The sequence below is a fragment of the Ruditapes philippinarum genome, unplaced genomic scaffold (assembly GCF_026571515.1).
Source record: "Ruditapes philippinarum isolate M1 unplaced genomic scaffold, ASM2657151v2 ctg7806_1_1_1_1, whole genome shotgun sequence".
Taxonomy (NCBI): Eukaryota; Metazoa; Mollusca; class Bivalvia; order Venerida; family Veneridae; genus Ruditapes; species Ruditapes philippinarum.
Genome location: NW_026865694.1, coordinates 7586 through 24008, shown reverse-complemented (window position 1 = coordinate 24008; position 16423 = coordinate 7586). Strand labels below are relative to the sequence as shown.

At 33.0% G+C, this 16423-nt stretch overlaps 1 protein-coding gene across 1 annotated transcript in view; it reads left to right on the top strand.

Annotated features, from left to right (window-relative positions):
- LOC132730016 (F-box/WD repeat-containing protein 4-like) overlaps nucleotides 1–15580 on the top strand; it is a 32492-nt gene extending 16912 nt beyond the window's left edge. The window contains exons 4-9 of the mRNA XM_060715862.1: nucleotides 132–270; nucleotides 1058–1158; nucleotides 2477–2542; nucleotides 4059–4196; nucleotides 5686–5821; nucleotides 13977–15580. Of these exons, the coding sequence (XP_060571845.1) occupies nucleotides 132–270; nucleotides 1058–1158; nucleotides 2477–2542; nucleotides 4059–4196; nucleotides 5686–5821; nucleotides 13977–14093 (697 nt within the window). The 3' untranslated portion in view covers nucleotides 14094–15580. The remainder of the gene's footprint in view (nucleotides 1–131; nucleotides 271–1057; nucleotides 1159–2476; nucleotides 2543–4058; nucleotides 4197–5685; nucleotides 5822–13976) is intronic.
- Nucleotides 15581–16423: the final 843 nt, after the last annotated feature.

The following is a 16423-nucleotide window of genomic DNA, read 5'->3' as shown; positions in this document are numbered from 1 at the left end:
ATTTTTAAAACTGAGAATATTAGTGTATACACTGTAAAAATATGTCAATATATATGTAAATAATAGGTATGTGAATTAATAAATATAATCATTATATATATATATATATATGTGTGTGTTTATGTAAACAGGGATGGCAGTTTGTATGTATTTGACTGTTCAAGTGGTAGATGTTTAGATTGTATGTACAAACTTCACAAGACTGATACACAGACGGTAGATTTCTATGATACATGTATTATATCTGGATCAAGGGACAGAACTGTGAAGGTATGTTTTCAATCTGATCTTGGTTATTATACTTTACAATGGACCTCCAGCATTAATAAGGCAACATATTGCAGCTACTTCAATCACATGATTCTGCCATTTTGTTTATTTATGTTATGATGTCAGTTGTAAAATTTCAAAATTTAGTCATTATTTTATTGTTTTCCATAAATGTGACTTAGGGCCAATTGAAAAAATAACGCTTAAATGTATCACAAAGGGTCAATTAAAAAATTAATGGAAGTGTAAATAATCTGTGACTAGTAACCATACATCTGCCCTACTTAGTTAAAGAGATTTGCATCTGTATCACTTTCATCTGAAAAATGATTTTCATTGGATTTTTCCAAGTATCTTAATTTAAGCCTACAGTGCATAAGTTCAAACTTGACCATTTAACTTTTTCTTGTAAAGGTTTTATTTAATGATAGCTAATCTGTAATAGGCAGGGTTGTATTGAAAATAAATGCTAATATAAGGCCATGTAACCTGTCAAATATCTTTATAACAAATTAATAATACTGCAACTTCAATTTTTAGAGAGAAAGAATGAAATTGCTACATAAATCAACAGCAGCCATGTACTGATTAAATGTATAGATTATATAAATGTTACAATTATTCAATGAAATGGGATGTTACAATCATGAAGTATTATAAACAAATATATAATGTGTAATAGATATCAATAGTGTCCACAGCTGGTACATGTATTTCAACATTTATGAATATTTGTTACTGTAGTAACATACATTTGTACATGTATACATGGATGATTATGTTTCAGATTTTATGTATGTCACAAGAAGATGATGGTGATAATAAGGTCAAGGCTAATATAGACATGAGGGATCGTATCTGGTCTATTGCTATGGCAACAGATGGACAGTAAGTCAATGTATTATTGTAGTAGTGTACATGTTTCTGATTGTTTGAAAAATGATACATAGATCTTAATTCAAACTATTGCAGACAGGGCTTTTTTGAGATAAAGCCTTGATTAGAGTTACTACAATGTATGATATAGAGGATATTAAATGAGTGTAGTTTAATACTAAATTTATTGAACGAGTTGAATATGATCATATTATGCGAGCCTCTGGCGAGCATAATATTGTTTTATTCAACAAGTTTAATAAATTTAGTATTGAATCTACACCAATATAAAATTCTTTTTATCACATATATAAAAAAGAACAGTCAAATCTTAAAATGAGTAACTTTTCAATGACGCGCCTATAGTGTAACACTTACATTAGCGCGCTTTAACGCTATGTTTCTATATAGCGCAAATGACGTCACGTCAAAGTGTTATTACACTAGTGTAATATCGTTTTTATTAAATGGCTTTATTACACTCCTGTGCCACGGTTTATGTGATAAATAGAGGATATTCAAGTTTTTTCTATAAATACATGATTTATTTTCATCGAGTGGTATGAAAATAATATTTTCATGAGTGGCGGTAGCCACGAGTGAAATATGGTAATTTTCATGCCACAAGATGAAAATAAATCATGTATTTAGAAAAAACTTGAATTTTCTGTTTATTATATACATTTTTCTCTCTTTTTTGACATTAAAATTTGAAAGACTTTCCCTTAAATTTTGTGTACTGGCAGAATTTAAAAGAAAGTAGTCCGGCGAGACACCAGTGAAAATACGGAAAATATGTTTCACTGCAGTGAAAAATAAATTTTTACAGTGAAAATACGGAAAATGAAAATATGCATTTTATTTCATCAATATTTCTCAATATTTCATTTATAAGTATATAATAAATACAATTATTGCATCATGATGAGGTGACATTCCCAGTCAACGAACCTGGCTAATGTGATATTCACTGGGGTTGATTAACGATTTGTTTCTAATAAATGACGGTTAAATTTAGTGCAATTCTTTATGATGTTATGCCATTGTTATTTTGAACAATATCACTAGATCAGTTTACCTTCCTATCGACTGTCAACTGCAACATGGAGAAATTGGTAGTCATATAATAATAATTGAAAATGATTTCTAGAAAAAAAATATGGAGATTAAAGTTGTTTAGATTAGCCTGAAGAAAATAGTTATTTAAAAGTATTTTTTAAATTATACACTCTTTTTTGTTGTTGAGATTAAGGGCTAATTATATAATTTTTTTTTATGATTGTCCACCAATATGCACATGCATACAATAGTGTGTTTGATATATTTGCAGGAGGTTTACTGTGGGAACATCAGGGTGTAAAGGGAACCCATCTTTGTCTGTTTGGGATGTTGAGAGGTGAGTGTAGTTAATAAAAAACTTATCTTTTCTAATCTTCATCTGTATGGGCTGCAGAGGTCCTTGTTACTAATCTTATCCTAATCTTTATCTGTATGGGATGTAGAGAGGTCTGTGTTATTGAGATCATTCTAATCTTTATCTGTATGGGATGTAGAGAGGTCTGTGTTATTAAGATCATTCTTATCTTTATCTGTATGGGATGTAGAGAGGTCTGTGTTATTAAGATCATTCTTATCTTTATCTGTATGGGATGTAGAGAGGTCTGTGTTATTAAGATCATTCTATTCTTTATCTGTATGGGCAGTAGAGAAGTCTGTGTTATTAAGATCATTCTAATCTTTATCTGTATGGGCAGTAGAGAGGTCTGTGTTATTTTAAGATCATTCTAATCTATATCTGTATGGGCAGTAGAGAAGTCTGTGTTATTTAGATCATTCTAATCTTTATCTGTATGGGATGTAGAGAGGTCTGTGTTATTAAGATCATTCTTATCTTTATCTGTATGGGCAGTAGAGAGGTCTGTGTTATTAAGATCATTCTAATCTTTATTCTGTATGGGCAGTAGAGAAGTCTGTGTTATTGAGATCATTCTAATCTTTATCTGTATGGGATGTAGAGAGGTCTGTGTTATTAAGATCATTCTTATCTTTATCTGTATGGGCAGTAGAGAGGTCTGTGTTATTAAAGATCATTCTAATCTTTATCTGTATGGGCAGTAGAGAAGTCTGTGTTATTGAGATCATTCTAATCTTTATCTGTATGGGATGTAGAGAGGTCTGTGTTATTAAGATCATTCTTATCTTTATCTGTATGGGCAGTAGAGAGGTCTGTGTTATTAAGATCATTCTAATCTTTATCTGTATGGGCAGTAGAGAGGTCTGTGTTATTAAGATCATTCTTATCTTTATCTGTATGGGCAGTAGAGAGGTCTGTGTTATTAAGATCATTCTAATCTTTATCTGTATGGGCAGTAGAGAGGTCTGTGTTATTAAGATCATTCTAATCTTTATCTGTATGGGCTGTAGAGAAGTCTGTGTTATTGAGATCATTCTAATCTTTATCTGTATGGGCTGTAGAAAGGTCTTTGTTATTTAGATTATTCTAATCTTTATCTGTATGGGATGTAGAGAGGTCTTTGTTATTTAGATTATTCTAATCTTTATCTGTATGGGATGTAGTGAGGTATGTGTTATGTGTCTGTTTCCCATCTTGTGAGGTCAGTACATTGGAAATTATTCCAGTAATACCAATTACCTTTAGCTTGGTATGATTAAGCAGAATATAAGAGTCTTATAACATGAGGGGTTTCTATTGATTGTCTTATCTGCTTGTCTATATATAGATTTTTAGACCTTATTTGTAATTTGTTTAAAGGAATTGCCTGCATTTAAAAAAATCTGTGCACTTCTTATTATTGTTCTTAAAATTTATATGTTAAACCATTAAATTTTCAAAAGTTTTTAAGGGATAAATTCTATATTTGTTAATAATTCCTTGTTATTGTTTTTTTTAGAGCAGAGAATATATTTTCACTAGGGAGTTATCGGTTTGGTGCGGGAGTTCTTGACATGAAGTATGAAGATAAGAATACTCTGTTGACATGTGGATATGATGCAACTGTCAAAATGTGGGACATGCGCTCAGGAAGCTGGTAAGCTTCTAATATGAATAGAAATTAAAAAATTGAGATTAGGTTTAACTTAAACGAAACCAGTCAAAGAAAATGACTAATGAATTTTACAGTCTGACTATAGATAGCAAGTTTGTCTTGTAAATGAAATGATAAAAAAATTATATTGTTTTCATCACATGATAAAATGGATATGGTATAATAAATATTATTCTAACTTCTGAAAACCGAACACCTTCGGGACTAGCCAAAAAGTTCGGAATTTGGAAGTTTCCAGAATTCAGAAGTTCGGATTTATCTGAACAAGTAAAATAATTACACAGCAACTGTTTTATAGTAGGACATGATGAAAAAATCATAAAGCTGATTTAATGAATAAAATGGCAAAATTATAAGACTTTTACTATTTTAAATTTCATTATCACTTGTTACTGAATTTGCTGATACAATAGCATAATGTTAATTATCACAATTTATCCTTTAGTATATTTCATATACATGTAGTACCTGCTATTCACCTGTATTTTTTCATCAAATTTTATTTCTTAATTTCTTAATTTTCACACTTTAAAAAAAGTGTTTGTAGGTGTCAAGATAAATGGTTACTGTTAATTGGAAGATACTGACATTTTGAAGATTTTTTAAATTACAAGTATAATATTCCTTCACACCATTTTTAATTTCTGGATTTTGGAAGTAAATTTAAATTAATATCATCCAAATTTTACCAGAAAATGGTTCAGAATTCAGAATATAGAATTTCTGTAATTCAGAGGTTTTGATTACATAGAAAACAGAAGGAGAAACTTTGGGACCCTGAAAAATGCTCAGATTTCAGAAGTTTCTGGATTTTAGAAGTTCCGGAATTCAGAAGTTACACTGTATTATTTTATAAAACATTTGTCAAAATAACTGCTGCAGGAATAGTTCCAACTTCAAACAAAAAATATTGGGGCGTTCATGGCTGAGTGGTTAACGTCGTTGACTTCAAACCACTTGCCCCTCACGGCTGTGGGTTCGAATCCCGATAGGGACTTTTGATTCTTTCATGTGAGGAAGCTATCCAGCTAGCTTACCGAATGTCGGTTGTTCTACTCAGGTGCCCGTTCATGCCTGAAATAATGCACAGAATGGCACCTGAGGTCTTCCTCCACCATTAAAGCTGGAACGTCTCCATACAAATTATGACCTATACTGAGTCAGTGTGACGTAAAACCCAATCAAACAAAGAAACAAACAAGAAATAACTCTTGTTGGTTATTAAGTCTTGTTGGTCATCTCTTTACCAAAAACTGTTGACCATCAATCATGATGACCGTGTTGACAACAACGTTATCTAGGTTTTATATTACCCTATTGTATGAGAGGATAGATATTTATTCATAGAAAAAAACATAGGAAATACATGTAATGTTGTGACATCATATTTATAAGATAAGCCTGTCATAGTGAGTCTAGAAAGGATACCATCTGAAATGTATCATTAATAGTACTTGTATTTTATTTTCAGTGTACAAGAATGGCATGAAACATTTGATACTACATTATACTGTATACAGACAGATAGAAATAACACCATGGTAACCGGAACAGCTAGATATGGTATGATACGATTGTGGGACAAACGAAAAACAGAACCTATTCAGGTATTTTAATTTTTCTTTACATGATAATGTTAACAATGATATATGACATGCTCTTATCAAGAGGATTACCATGGTAGAGAGGTTGATATGAATGAACCCATTGATACTGAGATCTCTAGACATTGGCTGCTGAACAAATTAAACATCCTGTATGTTGTAATTAAGGTTGTTACTCACACTTAAGTGAAATTTTATAAATGAGGGCTGTTAAAGAAATCCGTGGAGAGCGGCTCTACTGTACACATTTTTATGCCACCGCAGCATCTGCGATGCGGTGGCATATAGCGATTCACCTGTGTGTGTGTGTGTGTGTTTGTTTGTGTGTGTGTGTGTTATATAGATTATATAGTGAACTTAAAAAATCTTCTTGTGAAAAACCACCAGTCCAATTTCAACCAAACTTGGCAGGATTGATCCTTGGGTGAAGGGCTTCCAAAGTTGTTCAAAGAATTTCATTCCATGCAGAAATCTGGTTGCCATGGCAACCAAAAGGAATTATAAGAATAAATTTAAAAAATCTTCTTGTAAAGACCCAAAAGGCCTAGAGCTTAGATATTTTGCATAAGGCATTGTCTGGTAGACCTCTACCAAGATTGTTCAAATTATAGCCCTGGGGTCAAAATTGGCCCCGCCCCAGGGGTCATTGATTTTCACTATATGTACATATAGTAAAAACTTAAAATACCTTCTTGTAAAGACCCAAAAGGCCTAGAGCTTAGATATTTTGCATAAGGCATTGTCTGGTAGAACCTTACCAAGATTGTTCAAATTATAGCCCTGGGGTCAAAATAGGCCCTGCCCCTGGCTGGGGTCATTGATTTTCACAATATGTACGTATAGTAAAAACTTAAAATACCTTCTTGTAAAGACCCAAAAGGCCTAGAGCTTAGATATTTTGCATAAGGCATTGTCTGGTAGACCTCTTCCCAGATTGTTAACCAGGTTTTCCCAAGGAAAAATCTGGTTATTAGATTGAGGTATGTTGGCGGGCCGGCGGACGGGCGGGCGGGCGTAAACAATTTCTTCTGTGCGCAACTCCTCCTACATTTCTCAAGGGATTTTGACCAAACTTTCACAGAAGCTTTCTTGTAAAGACCCAAAAGGCCTAGAGCTTAGATATTTTGCGTAAGGCATTGTCTGGTAGACCCTTACCAAGATTGTTCAAATTATAGCCCTTGGGTCAAAATCGGCCCCGCCCCGGGGGTCATTGGTTTTCACTATATATGTACATATAATACCTTCTTGTAAAGACCCAAAAGGCCTAGAGCTTAGATATTTTGCATAAGGCATTGTCTGGAACACCTCTACCAAGATTGATCAAATTATAGCCCTGGGGCCAAAATCGGCCCCGCCCCGGGGGGTCATTGGTTTTCACTATATATGTAAATATTGTAAAAACTTAAAATACCTTCTTGTAAAGACCCAAAAGGCCTAGAGCTTAGATATTTTGCATAAGGCATTGTCTGGAACACCTCTACTAAGATTGATAAAATTATAGCCCTGGGGCCAAAATCGGCCCCGTCCCGGGGGTCATTGGTTTTCCTTATATGTATATAGTAAAAACTTTAAAAAAAATTCTCGTAGCAATTGACAAATGCTAGAGGTTTGATATTTTGCATGAAAAATTGTGAAGTGAACTTCTAGCAAGATTGTTCAAATTATAGCCGTGGGGTTAAAAATTGCCCCCGCCCCGGGGGTCATTGATTTTCAATATATACATATAGTAAAAAATCTAATTGTCTAAGGTACAAGGCTTAGAGCTTTAATATTTGTTTAATGATAACATCTATTGGTACTCTACCAAAGTTGTTCAAATTTTGCCTCTAGTGTCAAAATTAGCCCCGCCCCGGGGGCCATAGGTTTTCCTTATATGTAGTAAAAACTTAAAAAATCATCTTCTCTAAATTTACAAAGGCTAGAGTTAAGATATTTTGAATGAAACATTATGTAGTGAACCTCTAGCAAGATTGTTCAAATTATAGCCCTGGGGTCAAAATTGGCCCCACCCCCAGGGTTCATTGATTTTCAGTATGTACATATAGTAAAAAATTTAAAAATCTTATTGTCTGAAGGTACAAGGCTTAGAGCTTTGATGTTTGGTATATAATATCATCTATGGGTCCTCTACTAAAGTTGTTTTAATTATGCCCCTAGTGTTAAAATTGCCCAGCTGCCCCAGAGGCGATAGTTTTCCTTATATGTATAAAGTAAAGACTTGAAAAATCTTCTTCTCTGAATTGAAAAATCTTCTTCTCTGAATTGACAAAGGCTAGAGGTTAAATATATGGCATGAGACATTGCGAAGTGAACCTTTACCAAGATTGTTCAAATTATAGCCCTGGGGTCAAAATTGATTCCGCCCAGGGGGTCATTGATTTTCATTATGTACATATAGTAAAAAAATAAAAAAGATTTTTGCCTGAAAGTACAAGGCATACAGCTTTGATGTTTGCTATATAATATCATCTATAGGTCCTATTCCAAAGTTGTTCAAATTTTCCCCTGGTTTCAAAATTGGCCCTGTCCGGGGTCAGTGATTCTCATTATGTACACATAGTAAAAACAGAAAATAAAACAAATGTTTTCTGAATGGGAGAAAGCTACAGCTTAGATATTTGACTTGAAATGTTGTTTGGTGGACCTGTATCAAGATTGGTTTGAATTAAACCCTTGGGGTCCAAAATTTTGCCTTGCCCAAGGGGACAGTGACCTACTTTCTTGTCCTTTAATGTACAGCAATGAAATTTTGACCATGTGCACAGTTTTAGTTGTAAAATTGAACTGTGATATCAGGTGACCTAGATTTTGATGATGTGACCTACTTTCTTGTAATTTGATGTACAGCTTTGAAATTTGAACCATGTGCACAGATTAAGATTTAAAGTGAACTTTGATTTCAGCTGACCTAGATTTTGACAAAGTGTCTTACTGTGTTGTCTTTTGATGTAGTCATGAAATTTAGGCTGTGTGAAATATGACCTTCGCCACCAAATTCACTAGACTAGAGTGCATTGATATATTCCTACTCTGATCTTTTATTGAGTTAACAACAGATTTAACCACTAATCTGATAATAAGAATTAGATAGGTTAGGGATCTATGCATTATGACAATCTTCAAAATTGTATAGAAACAAAAAAAATCTGTTCCTACACTACTATTTAGTGTTGTATTAATGCGGTGGCATAGCATTTTTCTCAAATGCAATCTTGTTTAACTTGCATACAATATTTTACAAGAGACAAACATTGGAACTTGTCCTTAAAATACACTGAAAAAATTAATATTTTACAAATAATAATTCTGTGAATGTTACAAATAACAATTGGGATGCGACCTGGCGCACGCTCATGATAAAACAAAATGACGTTCATGACGTCAAAATATGAATAAAAAATGTCACCAGCGTCATTGTTTCTAAAAGTACTCTTTCACACGTGCCATGTCTCCGTATCATATAACCATAACCATTTTTCTGTTTGTAATGATGAAGCGAGAAAGAAAGCATTTACCTTTTTGCTCCATTCTCCCGGTTTATGGTCCGAGAACAGACCACTTTCTGCTTTTTATCGCAATTTTTTAGTTATCATGACACTTAACGGAAAGTGTTATCAATTTGATTCAATTGCTGTTTTATAGTATTAATTTAAAACCACAATGGTCCGGCCATTAACAATGTGATAATTAACAATAAAGAAAAACGTTTTATCAACTGACAATTATTATCTGCGGTAATTCTACTAAACACCAGCTAGCATTGATTATAAAACAAATAAGAAAAAAAACTGTTATAAAAATAGTTACTACATTTATTTATTGTAAATACGCATATATCCTGATTAATAAAATTAAATATTGTTAAAATTCAATTGTTTCGTCAGAATTGAATGTCTAAACGCAATACAGAAATTAAAAATTAAACATGCCGGACAACTCGCAAACCTTTCATGCTGTCTTTCCTCCTGTAGAACTTGTGCAATTGGCGTTACTAACGTCCTGGCAATTTGGTGCTTTCTCTGTCTGTGATCATGTATTCGTTATTCATTATTCGTCTTTGAGTCGCTTGCGCCAGCTGAAACCAAGAGACTTGATCACTGGCTCATTGCCCTTCTATAATTTAACTACGTTATATGAAGATGAATGAGTATCCGCAATGTGTTGGCAAATTTTTCCGAAAGTGTGACTTTCTAGTTTTTAAACGAGCTTCATATTTTGCAAATTACTCTACTCACTACTGCTCACTACTGCTCAAAACTTGTTTGTTTAGCCATTTAACATCCAAATGACATCAGATTTCAGATTTATGTCATTTAAATATTAATAGAAGTTTACCCGCATTTTACCCCATGAAAAAACTGTTCAAATTATTTCAACATTTGTTTAAATTTAAACATAATATAACAATTGAACATACCTCGTATGTATATAATTATGTTTCTAAAAAAACAATTTTCAAACATCAAAGAATATGTAAAATATGAAATGCAAATATTTGTCCACATTATATGTAATTATTAAAATATATGCATAATTTCTGATTGAAAAATTTGACTAAGACTTTATAGAAAATAAATTTCTAATTACCTCCCTTTATTAACATGAAAATGTAAATTGGGTAATATCTTAACAAATAATGCTATTTGGAACTTACAATATTGATAAATCCTCATTTGAGTATTATATTTATGATATTAAACAAAAAAATGAGTTACAGGATCTTTAAAGATAAAATGAGGGATTTATGCAAATAATGCACTTTAGAAAATACCACTGCACATTATTAAAGTCTATGATTATAGGGATTATTAGAATAAATTTAAAAAATCTTCTTGTAAAGACCCAAAAGGCCTAGAGCTTAGATATTTTGCATAAGGCATTGTCTGGTAGACCTCTACCAAGATTGTTCAAATTATAGCCCTGGGTCAAAATCGCCCCGCCCGGGGGGTCATTGATTTTCACTATATGTACATATAGTAAAAACTTAAAATACCTTCTTGTAAAGACCCAAAAGGCCTAGAGCTTAGATATTTTGCATAAGGCATTGTCTGGTAGAACCTTACCAAGATTGTTCAAATTATAGCCCTGGGGTCAAAATAGGCCCTGCCCCTGGCTGGGGTCATTGATTTTCACAATATGTACGTATAGTAAAAACTTAAAAATACCTTCTTGTAAAGACCCAAAAGGCCTAGAGCTTAGATATTTTGCATAAGGCATTGTCTGGTAGACCTCTTCCCAGATTGTTAACCAGGTTTTCCCAAGGAAAAATCTGGTTATTAGATTGAGGTATGTTGGCGGGCCGGCGGACGGGCGGGCGGGCGTAAACAATTTCTTCTGTGCGCAACTCCTCCTACATTTCTCAAGGGATTTTGACCAAACTTTCACAGAAGCTTTGTCATCAAGTGCCCTGGTGCATATTGTCAGGGTTTTGTGATTGGAAAATATTTGACCTAATTATGGCCCTTTGTTTTTTCCCTTATATAGAATATATAGTGAACAATTTCTTCTGTGCGCAACTTCTCCTAAATTTCTCAAAGGATTTTGTTTAAACTTTCACAGAAGCTTTGTCATCAAGTGTCCTGATGCATACTGTTGGGGTTTTGTGATTGGATAATTTTTGACCTAATTATGGCCCTTTTATATTTTTCCTTATACAGAATATATAGTGAACAATTTCTTCTGTTTGCAACTCCTCCTACATTTCTCAAGGGATTTTGTTCAAACTGTCACAGAAGCTTTGTCATAAAGTGTCCTGGTGCATACTGTTGGGGTTTTTGTGATTGGATAATTTTTGACCTAATTATGGCCCTTTGTTTTTTTTCCTTGTACAGAATATATAGTGAATAATTTCTTCTGTGCGCAACTCCTGCATTTCTCAAGGGATTTTGTTCAAACTTTCACAGAAGCTTTGTCATCTAGTGCCCTGATGCATATTGTTGGGTTTTTGTGATTGGATAATTTTTTAAGTAATTATGGTCCTTTGTTTTTTTTCCCTTATATAGAGTATATAGTGAACAATTTCTTCTGTTGTGCAACTGCTTCTACATTTCTCAAAGGATTTTGTTCAAATTTTCACAGATTAGCTTTATCTTCAAATGCCCTGATGTGTATTGTCAGGGTTTTATGATTGGATAAGTTTTTACCTTTTACCTTATTATGGCCCTTTGTTTTTCCATAAAATTTAATTATTAGTGTAATATATCCTATTAAACACAACCAACTTTATTTAGTTATAAAACAGAAACTATCTAGGTTGTTGCATGCCTGCCAGCTCATCTGCCTGCTTTTGGGTCCTGTAGAGTCATGGTCAAGGTCATTGTTGCTAAAAATAGAAAATCTGTTTCCAGTCAGGTCCCTGTTACTAAAAATAGAAAATAGGTTTCCGGTCAATAACTAGTTTGGAATAAGATATTTTTAAAATTGGTTCCGCCCCGGGGGTGATTGATTTTCATTATGTACATATAGTAAAAAAATAAAAAAATGTTTTTGTCTGAAGGTACAAGGCATAGAGCTTTGATGTTTGCTATATAATATCATCTATAGGTCCTCTACCAAAGTTTTTCAAATATTTCCCCTGGTGTCAAAATTGGCCCTGCCCGGGGGCAGTGATTATCATTAAAAACAGAAAATTAAACAAATGTTTTCTGAATGGGAGAAAGCTACAGCTTAGATATTTGACTTGAAATGTTGTTTGGTGGACCTGTATCAAGATTGTTTTGAATTAAACCCTTGGGTCAAAATTTTGCCTTGCCCAAGGGGACAGTGACCTACTTTCTTGTCCTTTGATGTACAGCAATGAAATTGTGACCATGTGTACAGTTTTAGTTGTAAAATTGAACTTTGATATCAGGTGACCTAGATTTTGATGATGTGATCTACATTCTTGTCCTTTGATGTACAGCTATGAAATTTGAACCATGTGCACAGATTAAGATGTAAAGTGAACTTTGATATCAGCATACCTAGATTTTGACAAAGTGTCTTACTGTGTTGTCTTTTGATGTAGTCATGAAATTTAGGCTGTGTGAAATATGACCTTCACCACCAAATTCACTAGACTCAAGTGCATTGATATATTCCTACTCTGATCTTTTATTGAGTTAACAATAGATTTAACCACTAATCTGATAATAAGAATAAGATAGGTCAGGGATCTATGCATTATGACAATCTTCAATTGTATAGAAACAAATAAAATCTGTTCCTACACTACTATTTAGTGTTGTATTAATGTGGTGGCATAGCATTTTTCTCAAATGCAATCTTGTTTGTGTGTGTTTTTCCATACTCCAATGAATTTGACCTGCTCTGAATATGCATTAATTTTGTTAACTTTAGGAATGTTAAATTTAGAAATAGAGCAGATATCATGTGTCTGGTCAGACAGCAAGCATGTTAAGGCTAGACTAGCTGTATACAACTATTATTGCTCCTTTGCATTAAGCTCACAGAAAAAAATCTATAGATTAATTGGAAAAAAACTTAACCTATGATACATAGATGGTAAAATTTGAAGTAATGTTTATTCTCTAGCCTCATTGGAAAAGAAGATATACATTTGTTCTTGTTTGTCTATAAAATGCCACACTGTCCATCAGTACACTGACTAAACAGTGAAATGTTATGGCATTTGTGTCCTATAGGCACCTTCCTAGTTTTTGTACTCACCAAGGCATCACACTTTGTTTAAGTTTTTGCAAGCAAGCTGGTATCCCCAAAACTACTGAAGGAAATGGATTGAAACTTCACACACTTACTTGAGAGTATAGTAGGAGATTAATGTTCCAGTCCATTTTGAAAGACATTGTGGCCCTTTTTGAACTTTGAGAAGTGTATATTTTCCAGGCTCTTGTTTTACTATCAAGCAATAAGAATGGTTGAAGAAGCTGTCTTACTGACAGCTCTTGTTTAGTAAAAGGCTTTAAATTGTACAGGTTAGGTATGTTGAAAATTTTTAAAAGGGAGGTCAAATCCTACAAACATGACATGACTAACATTGTCCTGAAAGACATGCCATTTCTGGTTTCTCCCAGAAAAAGTGCTTAACATGATATATAAGCAAAGACTTTCAGACTTAGTAAACAGAGAACATAACATGCCAGTTTGTTTTCAAATGATGATATTTCAAGTAAGACATGTACCTTTTTTCTTGTTTCAGAAGTATAACTTGTCTCAGAAGAGTCCTGTTTACTCTGTCGCATTTGATCATTCACGGATGTTTGCTGCACTTGACATGAGCATCAACACACTCGACTTCTCAGTACTTCCTGCTTGAGACTGGGCATCCATCATACCATGAAATGAACTTAGTTTTGTATTCAAGAAAATATGGAAACCAGTCAATTGATTTATAAATTCTAGCTTTCAGATTTGATATTGACAAATGAAACAGCTGTAAATTTTGAGACTTATTACACAGTTACTGATAGTTTGTTCCCTAATAATGTTTGGAGAAAATCTCAAGGTTGTTTTTTTTCACACTTTTTTAAACACGATCAGGTCTGTCAAATTGGGAAAATCTGTCAACTGGTAAACTCAGGTTTAAATATTTTTTTTTGTAAATTACTGATCACATTTTAACTGTTTTTGCATTAATTCATTTTTACTAATCTTGTCTGGAAACTTGGGTGGAAATTTCTGCAAAATTAAACAATATTTTTCCATTAAAACGATAATGTAACAAAAACACCTTATTTAAGAGACCACCTTTATAACAATACATATCTTTACCTTACTATGTTTAAATGGAAAGTCAAAAACCTGTGATATATAGGAAATTTTTGTTATTGTTGCCTGTAAATGTTTGTTATTTGTATAGGTGGATATATAATTTTTTTGGAAAGTTATGTTTTATGTTTTTTCAGTATTCTTTAAGGATAAATGCAAATCGCTTTAACAAAATCACTCTTTATCATTTAGATGTGCAACATTATATTACTCGTGCTATGCTCTCTTAATGAAATTCCTTACATACAAACTCAGAACAGCTAAATAAAATCACTGTTGGGGATATATTATTTCTTAAATAGAATTCATATAAACCTTGTGTCTCACTATCAGACACTAAAAATAGTCAAACTTGCTTTCCTACTTTAATTTCTTGATATCCATTATTAATAAAACTTGACTAAAAGCTGTTATAATGGGGTACATGTATTTTGTGCCAATGGCAACAGTGTTTCATAAGTGTACATTAAGTAAGTATTTTGAAATGTGAATATAATTTGGTTTTTTGTTCTGTTAATTTAGTGTGACAAGGCCCTGTCTGGTTGGGAACTTTCATTGTTTGGCAATAGGCGTACTGGTTAATAATGAAAGCAAATGATGTAAACAAACTATTTGATTATAGATAGATATTTATTCAGATTTGTGTATTTTGTTGAACAATTAAACTGAGCATCGTTGGTTCTACTGAAGTGTCCGTTTCTACCTGAAATAATGCTTGAAAGGGCCACCTGAAGTCTTCCTTCACCAGTAAAACTGGAACATTGCTATATGACCTATACTGTGTTGGTACCACATAAAACCACATTAAATCAAGTCAAATGCATAGAAGTTGAGACCATTGAGAAAAAAGAAGTACAAAAAGTTAATTAAATAATGCTAGTTTCAAAATTATATTTTGAGATTTATCTAATTTGTTTTGTATCATATTGCTTGATTGGTTATTGTTATCTTAATAAATCATAAATCTTTACCATATATCTCTTTCATAAATGTTTCTTTCACATCATTGTTAATAAAATATAATTGAAAAATATTTGAGAATGTATTATTCATTGTTCTGTATTTATGTTACACTTTCATTATAAAAATGAAAGGTTTTTTTGCTGATTGTCACTAGACTTTACACAGGCTTATATAGGAAAGTCTTATAAACCCCCTTCTTCTAAACTACACAATTAAGATATATAATATGTCTCTTTATGATTTTCTACCAAGAATGTTCGAATTATTGCCTTAATCTTGGGAAGAACTAAATTTTAAGAAGGTTAAATCATAGGATATTTTTAGCTCACCTGAGCTAACTCAGGGTGAGCTTTTAGGATCATTGAATGTCTGTCCTCTTTCGTCCGTCCACATTTGTTTGTGAACACTCTAGCTGTCACATTTTTGGCGTAATCATCATCAAACTTTGTCAGGATGCTTGTCTAGGTAATTGCTTGGATGAGATCGAACATGGGGCATCTTGGATGAAAAACTAGGTCACTAGAGCTAAAAATAAAAAATCTTGTTGACACTCTAGTGGCAATTGTTTTGATCCAAATATCCTGAACATTGGTCAAATTGGTCTGGAAGTTAGTCTTGATGATTTCTAGGTCAAGTTTGAATATGGGTCATCTGGGGTCAAAAACAAGGTCACACTGCCCAAATATTAAAAACAACTTGTTAACAATCTAGTGGTCACAGTTTTGGCCCAATCATCATCAAACTTTGGTCAGGATGCTTGTCTAGGTAATTGCTCGGATGAGTTGGAACATGGGGCATCTCGGATGAAAAACTAGGTCACCGGAGCTAAAAATAGAAAAATCTTGTTTACACTCTAGTTGCTACTGTTGTGATCCAAAAATCCCGGAAATTGGTCTGGAAGTTTATTTTGATGAT